We start from the raw sequence: 16,170 nt of genomic DNA, 5'->3' as shown, positions 1-16,170 counted from the left end.
TTTTCAATGCAGTTTATTCAGGAACCTTGAACAATCTTCTGACCCTGGGGAAAGCCAGCCCACAGTTTAAATAGCCTCTGGGTAGCCAACCCCAGCATGCCACATGGGCAATGCAGATAGGTCCACATACATGGAAGCAAGCCAGATCCTCAGCCTTAGCCAAATATGGAGTTGTTTGTGACAGAGAGCACTCACCATCAGGAAGGTGGAAGGCGGAAACCAGCTCCATCTTTAAGGCATGGCATTATGCAGCTCTCTACAGTTCCCCCTTTTTGTTTTAGACGCATCAGGCAAGAGTAGAGGTCTGATCTCTGATATTAGAAATAAATTGGGACTTTGTACCGATGTTCATTTAGGTATCATCCACCCAAAGAGCATCAGACCCGTCCGATACCTTTTTCTTGTTATTCCATATGAAGTTGAGAATCTTTCTTTCAAGGTCTGTGAAGAATTGTGCTGGGAATTTGATGGGACCTGCATTGACTCTGTAGATTGCTTTTGGTGAGCTAAGAGGCCTGATTCTTAGGAATCATCTCAGTGCTGTGGGTCCTAGGTGAGGCCTGTGGTGCTCTGGCCCTGTTTATGTTTTTATCAGGGCTCTCACATCTAAGCAAATTCTATAGCTAGTGCAAAATAGTGTTACCCTTTCTAGTTAGAGATGAGGAAGCTGAGATAGTGATGTTCTATAACTTGCCCAAACTACTCAGGTATGAAAGTCAGGGTCATGATTAACCTAGGACATTCCTAAGACCCTTATTCCAAACTTGGAGTTCACGATCCCCCAAACCCTCATCAACATGCATGGGTTCTTCCCCAATGGGAGCCTCTTTTACAATGCCAGGGCACACTCAGACAAAAGTCTCTTCTGGGTACCATGTCCCCATGACCTGGCATGTAGATAACAGGTTGTTATTTTGTCTATATGAGCATACCTTTAAAAGAAAGGACAAATAGTCCAGATAGCTCTGACACATACAGAGCAGACACTGATGGGATCTCCTTGCATCAGGATACCTGCCCCTCTGATCCTCTAGTCCCCCTACCTCTATTATGCTCTATTTCTATCCTGATCCCAATCAAGACTGAGTCTTCTCAGTAGAATTCAAAATGCCCAGTTCCTAACTCTAATGGGAGTCTATAGCTACAAGAATTCCCAAAGAAAAGGCTACCGCATTTGTCCTTGTTTGGCACATTGCACAATGCCTGTAGTTGGACAACCAACAAGTATGGCTCATATTCTGAAAGCTGCTGGATGGAGGTCTGGGCTCAGACCCCACCCTAAAATATCCTGGACCTGGGAGGCTAATGTCAGCTGCTTGTAGCTGCACCATGCTATGTCAGATTTTGTTCTGAGCACAAAGCAGGTCAGCTTGCGGTCCCAACAGTCTGAGGATACAGAGGCCCAAGGATTCCAGAATCTCTCTACACCCCAATGGACTGTGTCCTCTCCTCTTCATGTCATCTTCTTCTTCTCCTTTCCTCTTCTTCTCCAAGGCCCAGATCTTCTCAATAAGGCAGCTCTTCTGGGGACTGGTGCCCACACTGTGGGTAGATTTCAAGTTTCCATATCTACTTCTCAGTGAGTCCCATGTTTTTTCACATAGACACTGCCATGAAATTGTACTACTCTCATCTCTTAGTACCTGGAGGCTGTTGTGATGTTTAGTCTTGGTTGTCAACTTGATAAGCTCTGGTATCAACTAAGAGACTCAGCTCTGGGTGGGCCGGGGTGGGGGAATCTCTAGGAAATGCCTGAGGGAAGGAGAGCCTCTTCCAGAGTACATGGCTCCTTTTGACTGTGCCCTACATACAAGGAGATATAAGGAAAATCAGTGTTTTAAGCTCACCAACCTATTTCAGTGTGTCCATCTCTTTGTTGATACTGCCTTCAGCCTTCAATGTAGGATGAAGACCAGCTACTCTCTAAGAATCTTCCAGGCCTTCAGTACCAGATTGGAACTGCTAAAGCATTGAGATTGGTAAACTGAGCAGAGTGGGCTTCTTAAGATATTCAGACTACATGTGGCCATTGTTTAGAATGCCCAATGCCTATCATACAGGGCCATTGTAGTAAATCCAATTTTATAGCATATGCATGCATTATCAGTTCTGTTAACCTGAGGATCCCTGCCTATGACAGAGTTTGTAATGGAATTATCACAAACTGCAAGCTGTAGTGGCTATGGCATAGCCCTAGAGAGGCAGGAACAGGAGGATTACATGTGCTCAGCATTTCAAGAATAATCCATTTAATAAAGGGGAACTGCATCTCAATAATATATATTACGTATATAAATGAGTATATATATGACATATGACATGTATCACACACATACATATATGATATATATGTGTTATGCATATATATATATATATATATATATATATATATATACATATGTCATAGACTATGTAACTTATAAAGAAATAAAATGTGTTCAGTTTTAGGGACAAAGAAGTTCAGGGTAAGATACCAGAAGATTTGCTATATCACAAGGCTAGCTCACTAGACCGCAGATTTTACCTTGAGTTCTCAAGGCATAAAGGGATAAACAATGGTGTTCATGATACCATAATCTCCTAACAGCCCCAACTCTTAACATTATAGATTAGGTTTCAACATATGATACAAATTAGATGATACTTATGATTTGCATTCAAGACAATCAACCCATTCATCTATGTCTTTCCCAAGTAGTGAGTGGCACAATTTTTTTAAAAATGAGAAGTAGGTCTGGACATATTCATTATTCCCTCAAGGCTGAGAGAGTGTATAAAGTGGTGTGTGTGTGTGTGTGTGTGTGTGTGTGTGTGTGTGCTGTGCCTCTGTTTGTGTTTGTGTTTTTGTTCCTTTCTGCTTAGGTTTGTTCTTATTACCAGAGGCAGGAAATGCTATGAAATTCATATTTGCATGCTTAGGAAATCTGTGAATATGTGTCTATGGGGTGTGTCCTGGGAGTAGGGTGTGGTATCAGAAGGTCCAGAAATGTCCAGAAAAGAAATGCCTACTCCTTGTCCCGGAGCCTGTCCACATATGGAGGGGCACATCTGAGACCTCCTGGATCCTCCTCGCACTACTACTAGTTTATCTCTTGTGATTTCATTTTCATTCTTACCTTATTATTGTCCCAAAATTCTCACTTATACTTTATGCCATTTTACAGAGATTTCTAGTTGTATTCAGTTTGCTCCTGGGTTCTCCCAAAGCATTTTCCTTAAAGAAAGGATGTTGGGCATAAAACACTGTCGTCAGAACAAAACGACTGCCTACAGATTGGCAAAGGATCTTCACCAACAGAGGACTAATATCCAATATATATAAAGAACTCAAGAAGTTAAACAGTAACAAATCAAGTAATCCAATTAAAAATGGGGTACAGAGCTAAACAGAGAATTCTCAATAGAGGAATATCGAATGGCAGAGAAACACTTAAAGAAATGTTCAACGTCTTTAGTCATAAGGGAAATGCAAATCAAAATGACCATAAGATTTCACCTTACACCCATCAGAATGGCTAATATAAAAAAACTCAAGTAACAACACATGCTTGAGAGGTTGTGGAGAAAAGGGAACCCTCCTCCACTGCTGGTGAGAATGTAAACTTGTACAACCACTCTGAAAATCAATCTGGCGCTTCCTCAGACAACTAGGAATAGCACTTCCTCAAGATCCAGCTATACCACTCCTATGCATATACCCAAAAGAGGCTCAAGTACACAATAAGGACATTAGCTCAACCATGTCTATAGCAGCTTTATTTGTAATGGCCAGAACGTGGAAACAACCCAGATGTCCCACAATGGAGGAATGGATACAGAAATTGTGATACATCTACACAATGGAATATTACTCAGTAATAAAAAACAAGGAATTCATGAAATTTGCAGGTAAATGGTGGGATCTGGAAAAGATCATCCTGAGTGAGCTATCCCAGAAGCAGAAAGATGCACATGGTATATACTCACTCATACAGACATATAATATAGGATAAACCTACTAAATCTGTACACCTAAAGAAACTGATCAAGAGGGAGGACTCTTGCTAAAATGCTCAATTCTTATTCAGAAAAGCAAAGAGGATGGACATCAGAAGAAGGAGAAAAGAGGGAACAAGTCAGGAGCCTGACACAGAGGACCTCTGAAAGGCTCTGCCCTGCAGACTATCAAAGCAGATGCTGAGACTTATGGCTAACCTTTCGGCAAAGTGCAAGGAATCTTATAAAAGAAGTGGGAAACAGTAAGATCTGGAGAGGACAGGAACTCCACAAGGAGAGCAACAGAACCAAAAAGTCTGAGTACAGGGGTCTTTCCTGAGACTGATACTTCAACCAAGGACCATGCATGGAGATAACCTAAGACCCCTGCACATATGTAGCCCATGGCAGTTCAGTGTCCAAGTGGGTTCCATAGTAATAGGAACAGGGACTGTCTCTGAAATTAACTGATTGACCTGCTCTTTAATCACCTCCCCCTGAGGGGGGAGCAACCTTACCAGACCACAGAAGAAGACAATGCAGCCACTCCTGATGAGACCTAATTGACTAGGATCAGAAGGAAGAAAAAAGAAGACCTCTCCTATCAGTGGACTTGGGGAGGGGCATGAGTGCAGAGGGGGAGGAAGAGAGATATTGGGATGGGAGAAGGGAGGGAACCACAGGAGAGGATAAAAAGTGACTAAAGTGTAATTAATAAAGAATTTAAAAAAAAGAAAGGAGGTTGGATCCTTCATACTCTTTAGACCCTGATATTCCTACAGACCCCAACTTGCTTTCCCTGGGTACAGCTTTTCTAGGTTGGAAAATTCCTTCTTTCATTTACTTTGTTGAAGACCAACCACAGAACATCATCCTCAAAGCAATGATTCTTACATTCCACTCTCTGAACACCAGAGGACAGAAGAGAATTGAGAATGTTCTTTAGCCTGGGCTCAGTAGCTGAGCAGAGAGGAGCCCTTCCTCTGAGTACAGGAGGACTGATGCCTGACACCTGACTTGTCCTGGGGCCTCAAGGCCTTATTGAACTCCTGCTGCACACTCGCATCCATGAGTCCCCATTTCTACTGACATACAGACACTTCACCAAATGCCTCTAGAATTTCAAAATCTGTGTTACTTTTTTTAAGCTTTGTTGTCTAATGATTTCTATGCAACCAAATTTGCCCATTTACCTGCATAGATGGCTCAGTTTTGCATAGAAACATGAGCTATGCAACCACCTACATTTGCTATAAGACTACTTCTTTCATTAATAAAAGTTCTCTTGAGTTTCTCTATGTCAGTCATTGTGGATACCTGCTCTGGCATTATCCATGCAACGCCTTTAAGTGGAGAAAAGGCTCGAAATGTCATCACCCACTGTCTGGAAGCATGGGCTGCATGGGGTCGTCCCCTACAACTAAAAACAGATAATGGACTGGCATATACCGCTCAGAGTTTTATGAGTTTCTGTAAACAAATGGAGGTTCATCTTAATCATGGACTCCCTTATAATCCACAAGGACAAGGTATAGTGGAACGTGCTCACCGCACCTTAAAGAATGTCTGCAAAAACAAAAAGGGGGAATAGGCCAAGGCCGATCCCCTAGAGAGAGAGACTATCACTTGCCTTATTTACTTTAAATTTTTTAATTCTGGATGTGGAAGGAAAATCCGCTGCTGATCGTCACATGTTGCACTCTCCTGCTAATAGAGGCTTTGTAAAATGGAAAGATGTCATCACTGGAGAGTGGCAGGGACCTGACCCAGTCTTAGCGTGGACGAGGGGGTCTGTTTGTGTGTTTCCACAGGACCACCAGGACCCTGTGTGGGTGCCAGAACGATTGACAAGAAAAGTTCATCATGAAGATATTACTGGCACTGATGAGTGTGATCTTTCGTTGGCTACAGGCTGCAATGAATCATCTCAAGGAGTAGGCGGGCATTGGGGCGGTAGCGTGCCTTCTGGTGCTGGCCTCCCTGGTGGGCCTGTGGGTTTTGTGTCGGATGAGGGTTACACACAATAGAGACAAGGCCATGATTATTCAAGCATTCACAGCAATTGAAGCTGGACAATCCCCTCAAGCATGGCTTGCCGCCATGAAATTTTAAAGCATCACGTTCAGGCTGCACGGCTGAGCACTGCACGTGAGGTTCACTGACTGCTGATAGTGATCTCATGGAGAGCATGTCTGATAGCATGCGGGTTTGTACCACCCTTCCCCAATCAATTCCCTCTCTGCCTCCCGCCTCCGAAAAAATGGTACTGGACGGGTTGGGCTCGGGTTGGGCTGAGAGGCCTGACACAGAGTCCATACAAGGTCCTGAGTTGGTTGCCGGAGATCAGACCTCTACTCTCGCCTGTTTCATTCTAAACAAAAAGGGGGAACTGTGGAGAGCTGCGTGTGCAGCGCCCTAAAGAGGGCGCCCGTTTCCGCCTTCCGCCATCCCGACGGTGAGTGCTCTCGGGATAAACAACTTCTTATTGGCTGTGGTGTGTCTGATGATCTGCCGTCTACCTATCCGCACTTCCTACGTGGCTTCCTGGGATTGGTTGGCTCCAGGGTACTTATTACTGGGGAGGGCTCTCCCTGGGGTCAGAAGATCACTCAACCTTCCTGAATAAACTACTTAGAGAAGAGTTTGTGTGCCGTGCCTTCCTTGCTGGTCGAGGTGGTCGCGACAAGTCATTGCCTGGTCTCTGCCCCCAGGCAATCCACTTTCTGATGCTGCAGTTTGGAAGCTGAGTATAATTGAAAATATCAGAGCCCTGGCTGTCGTATCATGGAAAATAAATCCTTTGTGACCGGTCCTGTTCTTTGAGATTCGTGTATGTTGTTATTTGGTTAACAGTGTCATTCCACATACGCACACAGCACATTTTATCCATTCCCTAGTGATGTCACATCTAGATGACCTGATTTTGACTACTTTTAATCAAGCTCTTAGGAACTTTTTCGATCATCTTTTTGTGACAACAGTCACAACAGCATTCTTTTCTTTAGGCTAAAGACTTTGGAGAAGAATTGCTCGATTGTAGGATAGATGTGTTTAACTTTAACAGTTTAAAGAAACTGTCAAACTCTTTTCTATAATGACTACATCATTTTGTATCTCCTCCAGCCATGTATTGGGGGAGGAGGGCAGCATTGACTCCAGGTCTTAGCCAACACTTAACCCAATGGGTATTACATCTGATTCAATTGAATGAATATGGATGAAATTTGAGCCTCTGTTTTCCTCTCTGAACCTCTCTCTATCTCTCTCTCTCTCTCTCTCTGTGTGTGTGTGTGTGTGTGTGTGTGTGTGTGTGTGATGCTCCCTTTTCAATCCTTCCTCCCTCCAATGCCATCTTGATTTCACATTTTTTTGCTATGGTCTTAGCCGTCATTAACACTGAATGGCAATACTGTAAGAGGCAGTTCACGTGGGTTTTCTCAGCTGAATTAAAGTAATCTCATAATTAAGAAGTATCAGGGTGTGCAGGAAGCCTAAAGAAGCTGATTCCTTGACCTCAAGATTAGAGGAACTAGAGACTTCTTGGCGTCCAGTGCCTAGATTTCATTTGGTTACATAACTGAAGAAGGGGGAAACACCTGGCAGGAGGGGCTGGGACCACAGATTACACAAGAGTGAATTGTAAGTGCAGTGTTGAATCACAGCAGACCTTGCAGATTGGAGGAGGCTGGAGAAGCCATGACTGTTTCATGTCCGAGGAGCCAGAAAGGAACGAAGGAGGAAGTCCGGCTGTGCTAGGCTGTGGGTCCTGTCACTTCTTTAGTTCTCAGGAAGTAAAAACGTGGCCCCACCCCACGTGGTCTCCCACCTACATTCCTTTCCATCCTGTCTGGGAAAGGCCTATATAATATTGTTTCTGTTGTTGAAACACTGTCAGTCTGTAGTAGAACAGACTCAGGCCTGGGAGTCGATCATGCCCCTGGACAGACTTCCCGGCTGGCTGAATGCTGTGGCCTTTGGGCTCCTGATTCTCCTTCTCCCTGTGCAGGGTGAGACTCCCTAAGTGGTGACGGGAACCAGGGTCAGAGCTGCCCATTTCAGCTAGAAGCTGAGTTTGTGGGAGGAAGGTGCCAGGGAGGGAGAGGCTCATCTAGATGAAAGTGTGGGGAATGTGTGCCACCCAACACCCCCACTAAAACCCAGAGTGACCGCTGTAACACGCAGAGTGTCAGAGATGTTCTAGGTTACTGCATACTGGGGAGCCAGCCCAGTGTGAGGGGCTCCAAGGAGCTGAACCCAAGGGTCAGGAGAAGAGCAGAAGGGGCATTTGCCATCTCTGTGGGTGTCTGTGGCTGTTCCTACTTTGGATAGTAAGAATACCTTCAGGCTGCCAAATGGCTCTGAGTGGGTGATTTCTTTGGCCAGAAAAATGCTCTGGCATCCTTCAAAAGGAGAATAGGAAAGGTTGCTGGGCCTGAGGGACAGAGAAGCTCCCACTCTCAGACCCCACAGCTTAACTGAGAGGCTCTGGGTTTCCTTCCTCTGTACCCTGGTAAAAAAAAAATGAGGTGGGAATGCCCTCAGCCTGGTCGCAGCTGATTACAGAAAATAACACTGATGACACTGCTCCACCCACAGGTAAGGACTCAGCCAGCCCCATCAGAAACACACACACAGGCCTGGTCCGAGGCAGCCTCACCCATGTGAAAAACACCAAACTCAATGTCCACACCTTCCTGGGCATTCCCTTTGCCAAGCCACCTGTAGGACCACTGCGCTTTGCACCTCCTGAGGCCCCTGAACCATGGAATGGTGTGAGGGATGGGACCTCACATCCAGCCAGGTAAGTTCTGGACCCAGATGGGTTCAGGCACTGGGATGAGAATGTGCTCTGAGCTCTGGACCATGCTGAAGTGTTTCCTCCATCTCAGCTACACAGCAGTTCTTTGCCTGTGGTGAGTGACATCTCCCATGCATTTTTCTGCAGCTAAGGATCAGAATAAAATGCCTGTGTCAGACTCCTGGGCTAGAGCGTGGCACCTATAGTGAGAAGCTCATCCAAACTGATCCCAGAATCAGATTGTGCTGAGTGAACTCTCTGACAGAGGAGAGGTCTGTGGACAAAGTTCAGTGTGTGTATAGTAAGCAAGAGCCCAGAGTCTGCTGTCATGCACTGCAAGTCCCTCAGGAGGGCAGCAGTGATGAGCATCCTGCACAGTCACTGTGACAACCCATAGGTCAAGGGCCAGCACCCGGGGAACAGGTATGAAAGCTTCCCCTGGGGAATCTGTAGGACAGAGAGATTCCCTGAGAGTCTGGACATGGGATGAGGGATTTCCTAGTCCCCGTAGGACAACACTGACCATTCATTCCTACAGTACCATTGTGAACACAGCACCCAAATATCCAGGTGCCTTACTTCCTTTCCTGTTGCTGTACTAAAAGTGCCCTGACAAAAGCAGCTGAGGGGAGGAAGGATTCACCACAGGTTTCAGGTCCTGGTTACAACCATCATAGGAGGAAGGCTCTTTAGAAGCTATTGCATTAAGGAAAGCTGGTCACATCACGTTGCTAACCGGGAAGAGAGAGCAGAAAGTGCACAGGTGCCTGCTAATCTCAGCTCGCCTCATCTACTTACACAGTTCAGAAGTCACTCGCTAGGTAGGGAATGGTGACACTACAATAAGCAGGCATTCCTACTTTAATTTATGTCATCGAGATAATTCCCACAAGCCAACCTGATCTGGGCAGCCCCTCCTTGAGACTCTCTTTCCAGGTGATTCTACTGGGTGTCAAGCCAACAGTCAAAACTAATCATCACAGCAGTACAGGGAGAAGGGGTGAATATCACTACAAGCAATTAATCATTTCCATAGAGAATCTAAGACGCCTCCACATCCCAACCTCATGAAGGGCGCCCCCACTCAACTAGAGACTTCCCTGGAAATCTGGATCCCTCACAGCCCCCACAGAGCCAGTGGCCCTTACCTTGATAGGAAGGGATTGTGGAGAGGAATCATGCGTGAGGAAGTGTTGAGGGTGAAATCTCAAGGAAAGGGAGGAAATCTCAAGGCTCTGCTTTTTTCTTTTTTCTTTTCTTTTAGATTATAATATAATTATATCATCTTTTCCCTTTGTTTCTTTCCTCCAAGCCCTCCCACATACTCCTTCTTGCTCTCTGAAATTCATGGCCTTTTTTTCCATTGATTGTTGTTACATGTATCTATGTATTATTTAGGAATAGTACATACGTAATACCTGCTTAGTCTATAGTATTTTATATGTTTTGTGGCTGACCATTTAGTTTTGGATAACCTACAGGAGTGCTCTTCCTTAGGGGAGATTTTTCTCCCACTGTGGGCATTCCTTAATTACTTCTAGCTCTTTGTGTAGGGTTGAGGCCCCCATGGTCTTTATCTATCCACTTTAGTATGTCTATTAATGCCCTACATTTTTTAGCTCGTGTTTAGGCTTCAATGTTGGTGAGACTTTATGCATGTATCTTCTGATATTACTAGGTCATACAGGTTTTGATCACAGAATATTTCTTGGGATCAGCATCTGTCATTGTCAACAGGTGTCTACAAAATGATGATATAGTGAACTTAGAGGGTCTGAAGAAGATAAAGCTGTTCATGCCTCCCATGTCCACATCTGAGGACTGCTTGTACCTCAACATCTACACACCAGCCCATGCCCATGAGGGGTCTAACCTGCCTGTAAGAGTTGGGCCATGGCCACCTGGGTGGGAACAGAGATTTCTTTCCCAGGAAGATTAGAAAGGACAAAGTTGACCTGAGCTCTACTGCAGTGTAGACCTGATGTAGACTTTCTCTAGTGGGGCCAAGAATGGTTTTTTTTTTTCCAGCCATGTGAACAACTTATGCCCTGGATATGAAACATAGAGTACTGTAGTTCTGAGAGATCTGGGGGTGTGGTCCACAGATTAACTAAAAACTCACTCTACAATCTTGAGTCCTAGAGACCCAGTCAAGTGTCCAAGGGTCAAACACTGAGATAAGCCAAATTTACAGCATGGGATATTGGTTGTGCTATCGTTGGTGATGCTTTTGATTCATAATCGGGGGGAGGAGGGAGAAGCGCTTATAGAGACACCCTTCTCCACACTTTTGTCTGAGAGTGACAGTGACATTACTCTGGACTTAAATCCAAGCTGAGATTTCTGATGCCACAGTGGGGTTTGGGAATATGTTGATGAGACTTTAGTTACTTATCTGTGGCCTGGTCTAAGATGTTAATGAGTCTTATGTGTGTGTTTAGCTGCACGGATACACAGCAGTCAATAATGTAGGGGGAAGTCCCACTTGAGCTTGTGCTGGATAGAAACCTCCTGGCATCTCTCTTGATTTTTCTAGGTGATGGTGTGGATCCATGGTGGTGCTCTGGTTATAGGCATGGCTTCCATGTATGATGGATCCATGCTGGCAGCCATTGAGGATGTGGTAGTGGTCACTATCCAGTATCGCCTGGGTGTCCTGGGATTCTTCAGGTGAGCCTGGGGATGGGCAATGTGGCCTGAGCAGAACCTAGACAACCCTATGATTCCTGTCCCTTCTATTTTTCAGCACTGGAGACCAGCATGCCAGAGGCAACTGGGGCTTCTTAGACCAAGTGGCTGCCCTGCGCTGGGTCCAGCAGAACATCGCCCACTTTGGAGGCAACCCTAACCAGGTCACCATTTTTGGCCAGTCTGCAGGTGGCATCAGTGTGTCTTTTCATGTTGTGTCCCCCATGTCCCAAGGACTCTTCCACAGAGCCATCATGGAGAGTGGGGTTTCTCTGCTGCCTCTCCTTATATCTAACACCTCTGAGATGGTCTCCACGGTAAGTGTCCTTCATCATCCCAGCCCTGACTTTCTGTCTTAGCTCTCAGCCTCTGGTACTCCAGTACTCTATTCAGTGGGGAATCAAGTACCATGAAAAAATAGCTTCTTTCCAATCATTTCTAAGAAGTTCAAGGATTAGAATCTACTTCCCTGTACTCTATGCATGTGGTTTGCAAAGCTGCCCTCATCAGCTTCCATCATTGGCCAAAACAAGCATTCATGGGTTTGGAGGATGATTCAGTGGGTAAGAGAGCCTGCTGTGCCAGTGTGAGGACCGTTGGTCAAATCCCCAGAAACTACATAAGGCTAGATATAGTAGTACTTATTTGCAATCCCACTGTTTCTATGCTGAAGTGGGTGGCAGAGGCAAAGTCAGATATCCAATGTTGTCTTCTGATTTTCATGGGCAAAATGCAGCACACAATACCATTGTTATACAGGAACATATACGAACATAAAAACAACCACAGAAACTGGCAGACAGAATGACCTCTTTCTCAGCTGTCAACTCTGAGCAACAGGAAAACGGGAACAGTTTCACACTGTATTGTAATCTGTACATAACACACAACAGGGTGGTATATTTAGGAACACTGGTACCCACTTGGGACTTGGAATATGCTGCTGCTTACCAGGAAAAAAACTGAGTCAACTCATGCCTACTCCCATTACAGACGGTGGCAAATCTATCTGGTTGTGAGACTTCAAACTCAGAGGCCCTGGTGCGCTGCTTAAGAGGCAAGAGTGAAGCAGAGATTCTGGCTATTAACAAGGTTGGCAGAACTTGTGTGCCCGGGAAGAGGGTAGACAGTAGGGTATGTGACTACAAATCCTCACTACTCTGGACAATTTACTTTATCTGCACGGCTTAACGTTTCTTTAGTCCTGGGTGGAAAATGAAAGGTTAATCTAAATGTGGGGTCTCATCAGGGGTGAGATGGGGAGGTGTGGTAGGAATGACCAGCCTGAGACAAATTAAAATACGGGGAAATGATGGAGAACACTCAATGGTCATCAAAATATATATGTATTTATGTATGTAGTATGTATGTATGTATATGTAGATAGAGAGAGATCTTCAATACTAACCTTGAATGTCACTCAGGTCTTCAGGATCATCCCTACTGTGGTGGATGGGGAGTTCCTACCCAGACATCCTTGGGAGCTCTTGGCCTCTTCTGACTTTCGCCCTGTCCCTTGCATTATTGGTGTCACAAATGATGAGTTTGGCTGGACTCTCCCACTGGTAAGGCCTGGGTCGAATCTTCTGTGTGTGGGGGGGTCTCTTATGGTGGGCAATGCAAGATTCGCTGATCCATATCCAGCCCACTTCAGACTCAAAACATTCTACATACCCCAGGTCTTCGGCACTTCTCAGACAATAAAGAAAATAACCAGAAGGACCCTGCAGCCTATTATGAAGATCACAACAAAAGAGATGGTGAGAATCTTTGAGGCCTGCCCCCACTGAGAGGATGTTTCAATATCCTGCGAAGATATCTCGTGAAGTGTGTGTGTGTGTGTGTGTGTGTGTGTGTGTGTGTGTGTGTGTTGTGGCTGGCTGGTTGATATCACTCAGAGCTTTCCTCTAATACCAGACTTCATCTGCATTCCTTCTCCCTAATGATGTTCCTTACCCATCCTAGTGACTAACATCATTCTTTGTCATCACAATGTGGTAGATGCTGCCTCCTGAGTGCAGTGACCTGCTACAGGAAGAGTACATGGGGCACACTAAAGACCCCCAGACCCTCCAAAAACAGTTCACGGAGATGGTAGGGGACTTCCTGATCGTGATCCCTGCACTCCAAGTAGCACATTTTCAGCGTGAGTACGTCTGTAACAAGGCTGAGGGAGGAGCTCAGAGCTCTAGGTCCCAAGTGAGCTCTGTAGTGTCCAGGCCTGACCGGTGTCTGGATCAGACCTCTGTTTCCAAACCCTAATAGTCTTTATCTAGTAAATCCTTATGTTGAGTGTAAGAAAGTGACATCTTATCTGGGCACAGATGAGGAAGCAGCTGAGTGATGTCTGGGACTTCACATACCATTGCCCCTGGGAAGGGCAGAGTCATTATTTAACAGTGGGGTTTCTACAGCCAATGTTCCAGGATTCAACTGTTTTGATTTGAGATAACTTGAGATCAAATTATGTTGTTACCAAATGTGGGGTGGGACTGTATGAAGCAAGCTTCACTTATGTCACCATGTGTCCTTGCCCTCAGGTTCCCATGCCCCTGTCTACTTCTATGAGTACCAGCATCAGGCCACCTATCTCAGGGTTTTCAGGCCACGGCACGTAAAGGCTGACCATGGTGATGAAGTTTTCCTGATCTTTGGATCCTTCTTCTGGGGTGCTAAATGTGAGTCTCTCTTGTTTTCCACAAATAGGATAGAGAACCAAGTTTGTGCCTGAAGGATATCTGAGCTTTGAGTCCAATTTAGGACCCCAAGGCTCTGGGGAAAGCAGCATCAAGTCTGTACCACCTCACAGCTCAAACCCTATGCTGGGTCCGGTCCTTTCCTAGTTTGGCATGTGCTGGAGGAAATGAGGATTCACTGGATCAGGAATGGGCCTGGGAGAATTTACTTCAAAGACTAAATGGATCTTGGGTGGTGGGCTATAAAGAAGGGAGGGAACGAAGCCTAGAGTTCAGTTTTAGGGTAGAGCTGACATAGTGAGAATGAAGCATGACTTGGGCAGCTGCATTAAATGGCTGGAATCTGGGCCCTTGTCCTCTCATCTGCAGTTGACCTCACTGTGCGGGAGAAGGTGCTGAGCAGGAGGATGATGAAGTACTGGGCCAATTTTGCACGATATGGGTAAGGGGATGCTCCTCCCTTATCCTTCTAAGGGTTGGGTCTCCATGTAGTTATCCGTTTGCATACACGGATCCCTCATCATATGATAGGGTCCTCTGTACCCAAGGAACATGGAGATAGACACTTTGTAGGTGTTGGTTAGTGACCAGCTCACAGTGACCTGTGGATGGGTCACTGTACCGTGGTACTGTTCTTTAGACCTTGCCTCTGAACAAAACAGGCCAAATAACCTTATTCCACATGGACTAGAAACTAGTGGATCATACTTGTATCCCTAAATCAGGATGTGTGCACCATCAGGCCCCTGGTTTTCTTAGTCCATTACCCTAACTCCCATTGGGAGGCCAGGCCTTAGATGAGAGTGATCTTCATCTTTTCCTGATGTTTGGCACATCCACAGGAACCCCAACAGCGAGGGTTTGCCCTTCTGGCCAGTGTCAAACCAAGATGAAAAGTACCTGCTGCTGAACCTCCAGCCTTCTGTGGGCCAAACCCTGAAGGCCAAAAGGTGGCAGTTCTGGACCAAGACTCTGCCCCAGAAGATTCAAGAGCTAAAAGGGTCTCATGGCAAGAACCAAAATGCATAGTGCTCAGTGTAAGAAAAGGTATGTGAACTTCAGTAAAATTGAAGTTAGCCTGAGATTCTCACAGCCCATTTAGAAGACTGCATTAATTCCAACACTAACATAACAGTTTCCAACCTCTACAGTTGTCCATTAGGCCAAAATGTATGTCAAACATTGCCATTCCTTACTCAAAAGGCTAGGCAAACTTTTAGACCTAGTCCATAAAGGCTCTCATGTAAGTGTGGATGTTTATGTCCCTAAGTGCCCCCATCTTCGTTCACACTCCTCTGGTACTAGACTGCTATCCCTTCTCCTCCCTCATCTTCTCTCCATCCTCTTTTCTTCTCCAAGACCAAAACCCAGAAACTTTGAGGGATGTTGACTACACAGGGTTGGCTAAATCAAGACCCTACACCCTTCATTCATTCATGTTTCCATGTATTTACAAGTGGCCATTAGAAAACCTGCTTATCCAAAGTCCTATTGTCTTAATAAGTTCAAGCTGCTATTCCAGGCAGATCACAAGCTGCCCCCACCCCAAGTCTTGTGGTAGGTATCTGTGGCCCCAACTGGGGCCAGAAACTAAAAGGAAATATTTCCTGAGCCCAAGAGTTCCAGACCAGCTTGGGCAACATAGCAAGACCTACATCTCATAAACAAGAACAATCATAAGCCTCATGGTTTGTAAACAGCAGAAATGTATGTAAAGTTCTGTAGGCCAAGAAATATAGAGTCAAGCTGCCAGCATATCTACTGTGAGGCAAGGGCTAGCTGCCTCACAATACAGACCCAAAGACTACATATTTGTCATCAAACGCGGTGATCTGAGTTTGCTTCCCAGGACCCACACAGTAGAAGAAAAGAACTGATTCCCAGAAACATTGTGCCAAACTGTCTTCCAAAATGATTGTGTCATATTTCAGCCCCTGTAGACAGGTGTGGGATGGCAATTGCTGCATATCCCCACCTGCACTGGGACTTGAGAATTGTTAATATGGTCACTGG

General features: G+C 45.4%; 1 protein-coding gene across 1 annotated transcript; it reads left to right on the top strand.

Annotated features, from left to right (window-relative positions):
• Window positions 1-7,880: 7,880 nt before the first annotated feature.
• LOC110546191 (acylcarnitine hydrolase-like) lies at window positions 7,881-15,186 on the top strand. The gene is made up of 12 exons (XM_021632874.2): window positions 7,881-7,982; window positions 8,572-8,776; window positions 10,511-10,652; window positions 11,310-11,443; window positions 11,520-11,778; window positions 12,455-12,553; window positions 12,886-13,026; window positions 13,141-13,221; window positions 13,463-13,607; window positions 14,002-14,139; window positions 14,527-14,599; window positions 15,000-15,186. The coding sequence occupies exons 1-12, from the start codon at window positions 7,907-7,909 to the stop codon at window positions 15,184-15,186; spliced, it is 1,680 nt and encodes a 559-aa protein (XP_021488549.1). The 5' UTR covers window positions 7,881-7,906.
• The last annotated feature ends 984 nt before the right edge of the window (window positions 15,187-16,170 follow it).

The sequence above is a fragment of the Meriones unguiculatus genome, chromosome 10 (assembly GCF_030254825.1).
Source record: "Meriones unguiculatus strain TT.TT164.6M chromosome 10, Bangor_MerUng_6.1, whole genome shotgun sequence".
Lineage (NCBI taxonomy): Eukaryota > Metazoa > Chordata > Mammalia > Rodentia > Muridae > Meriones > Meriones unguiculatus.
This window is presented reverse-complemented; position numbering and strand designations above follow the sequence as displayed.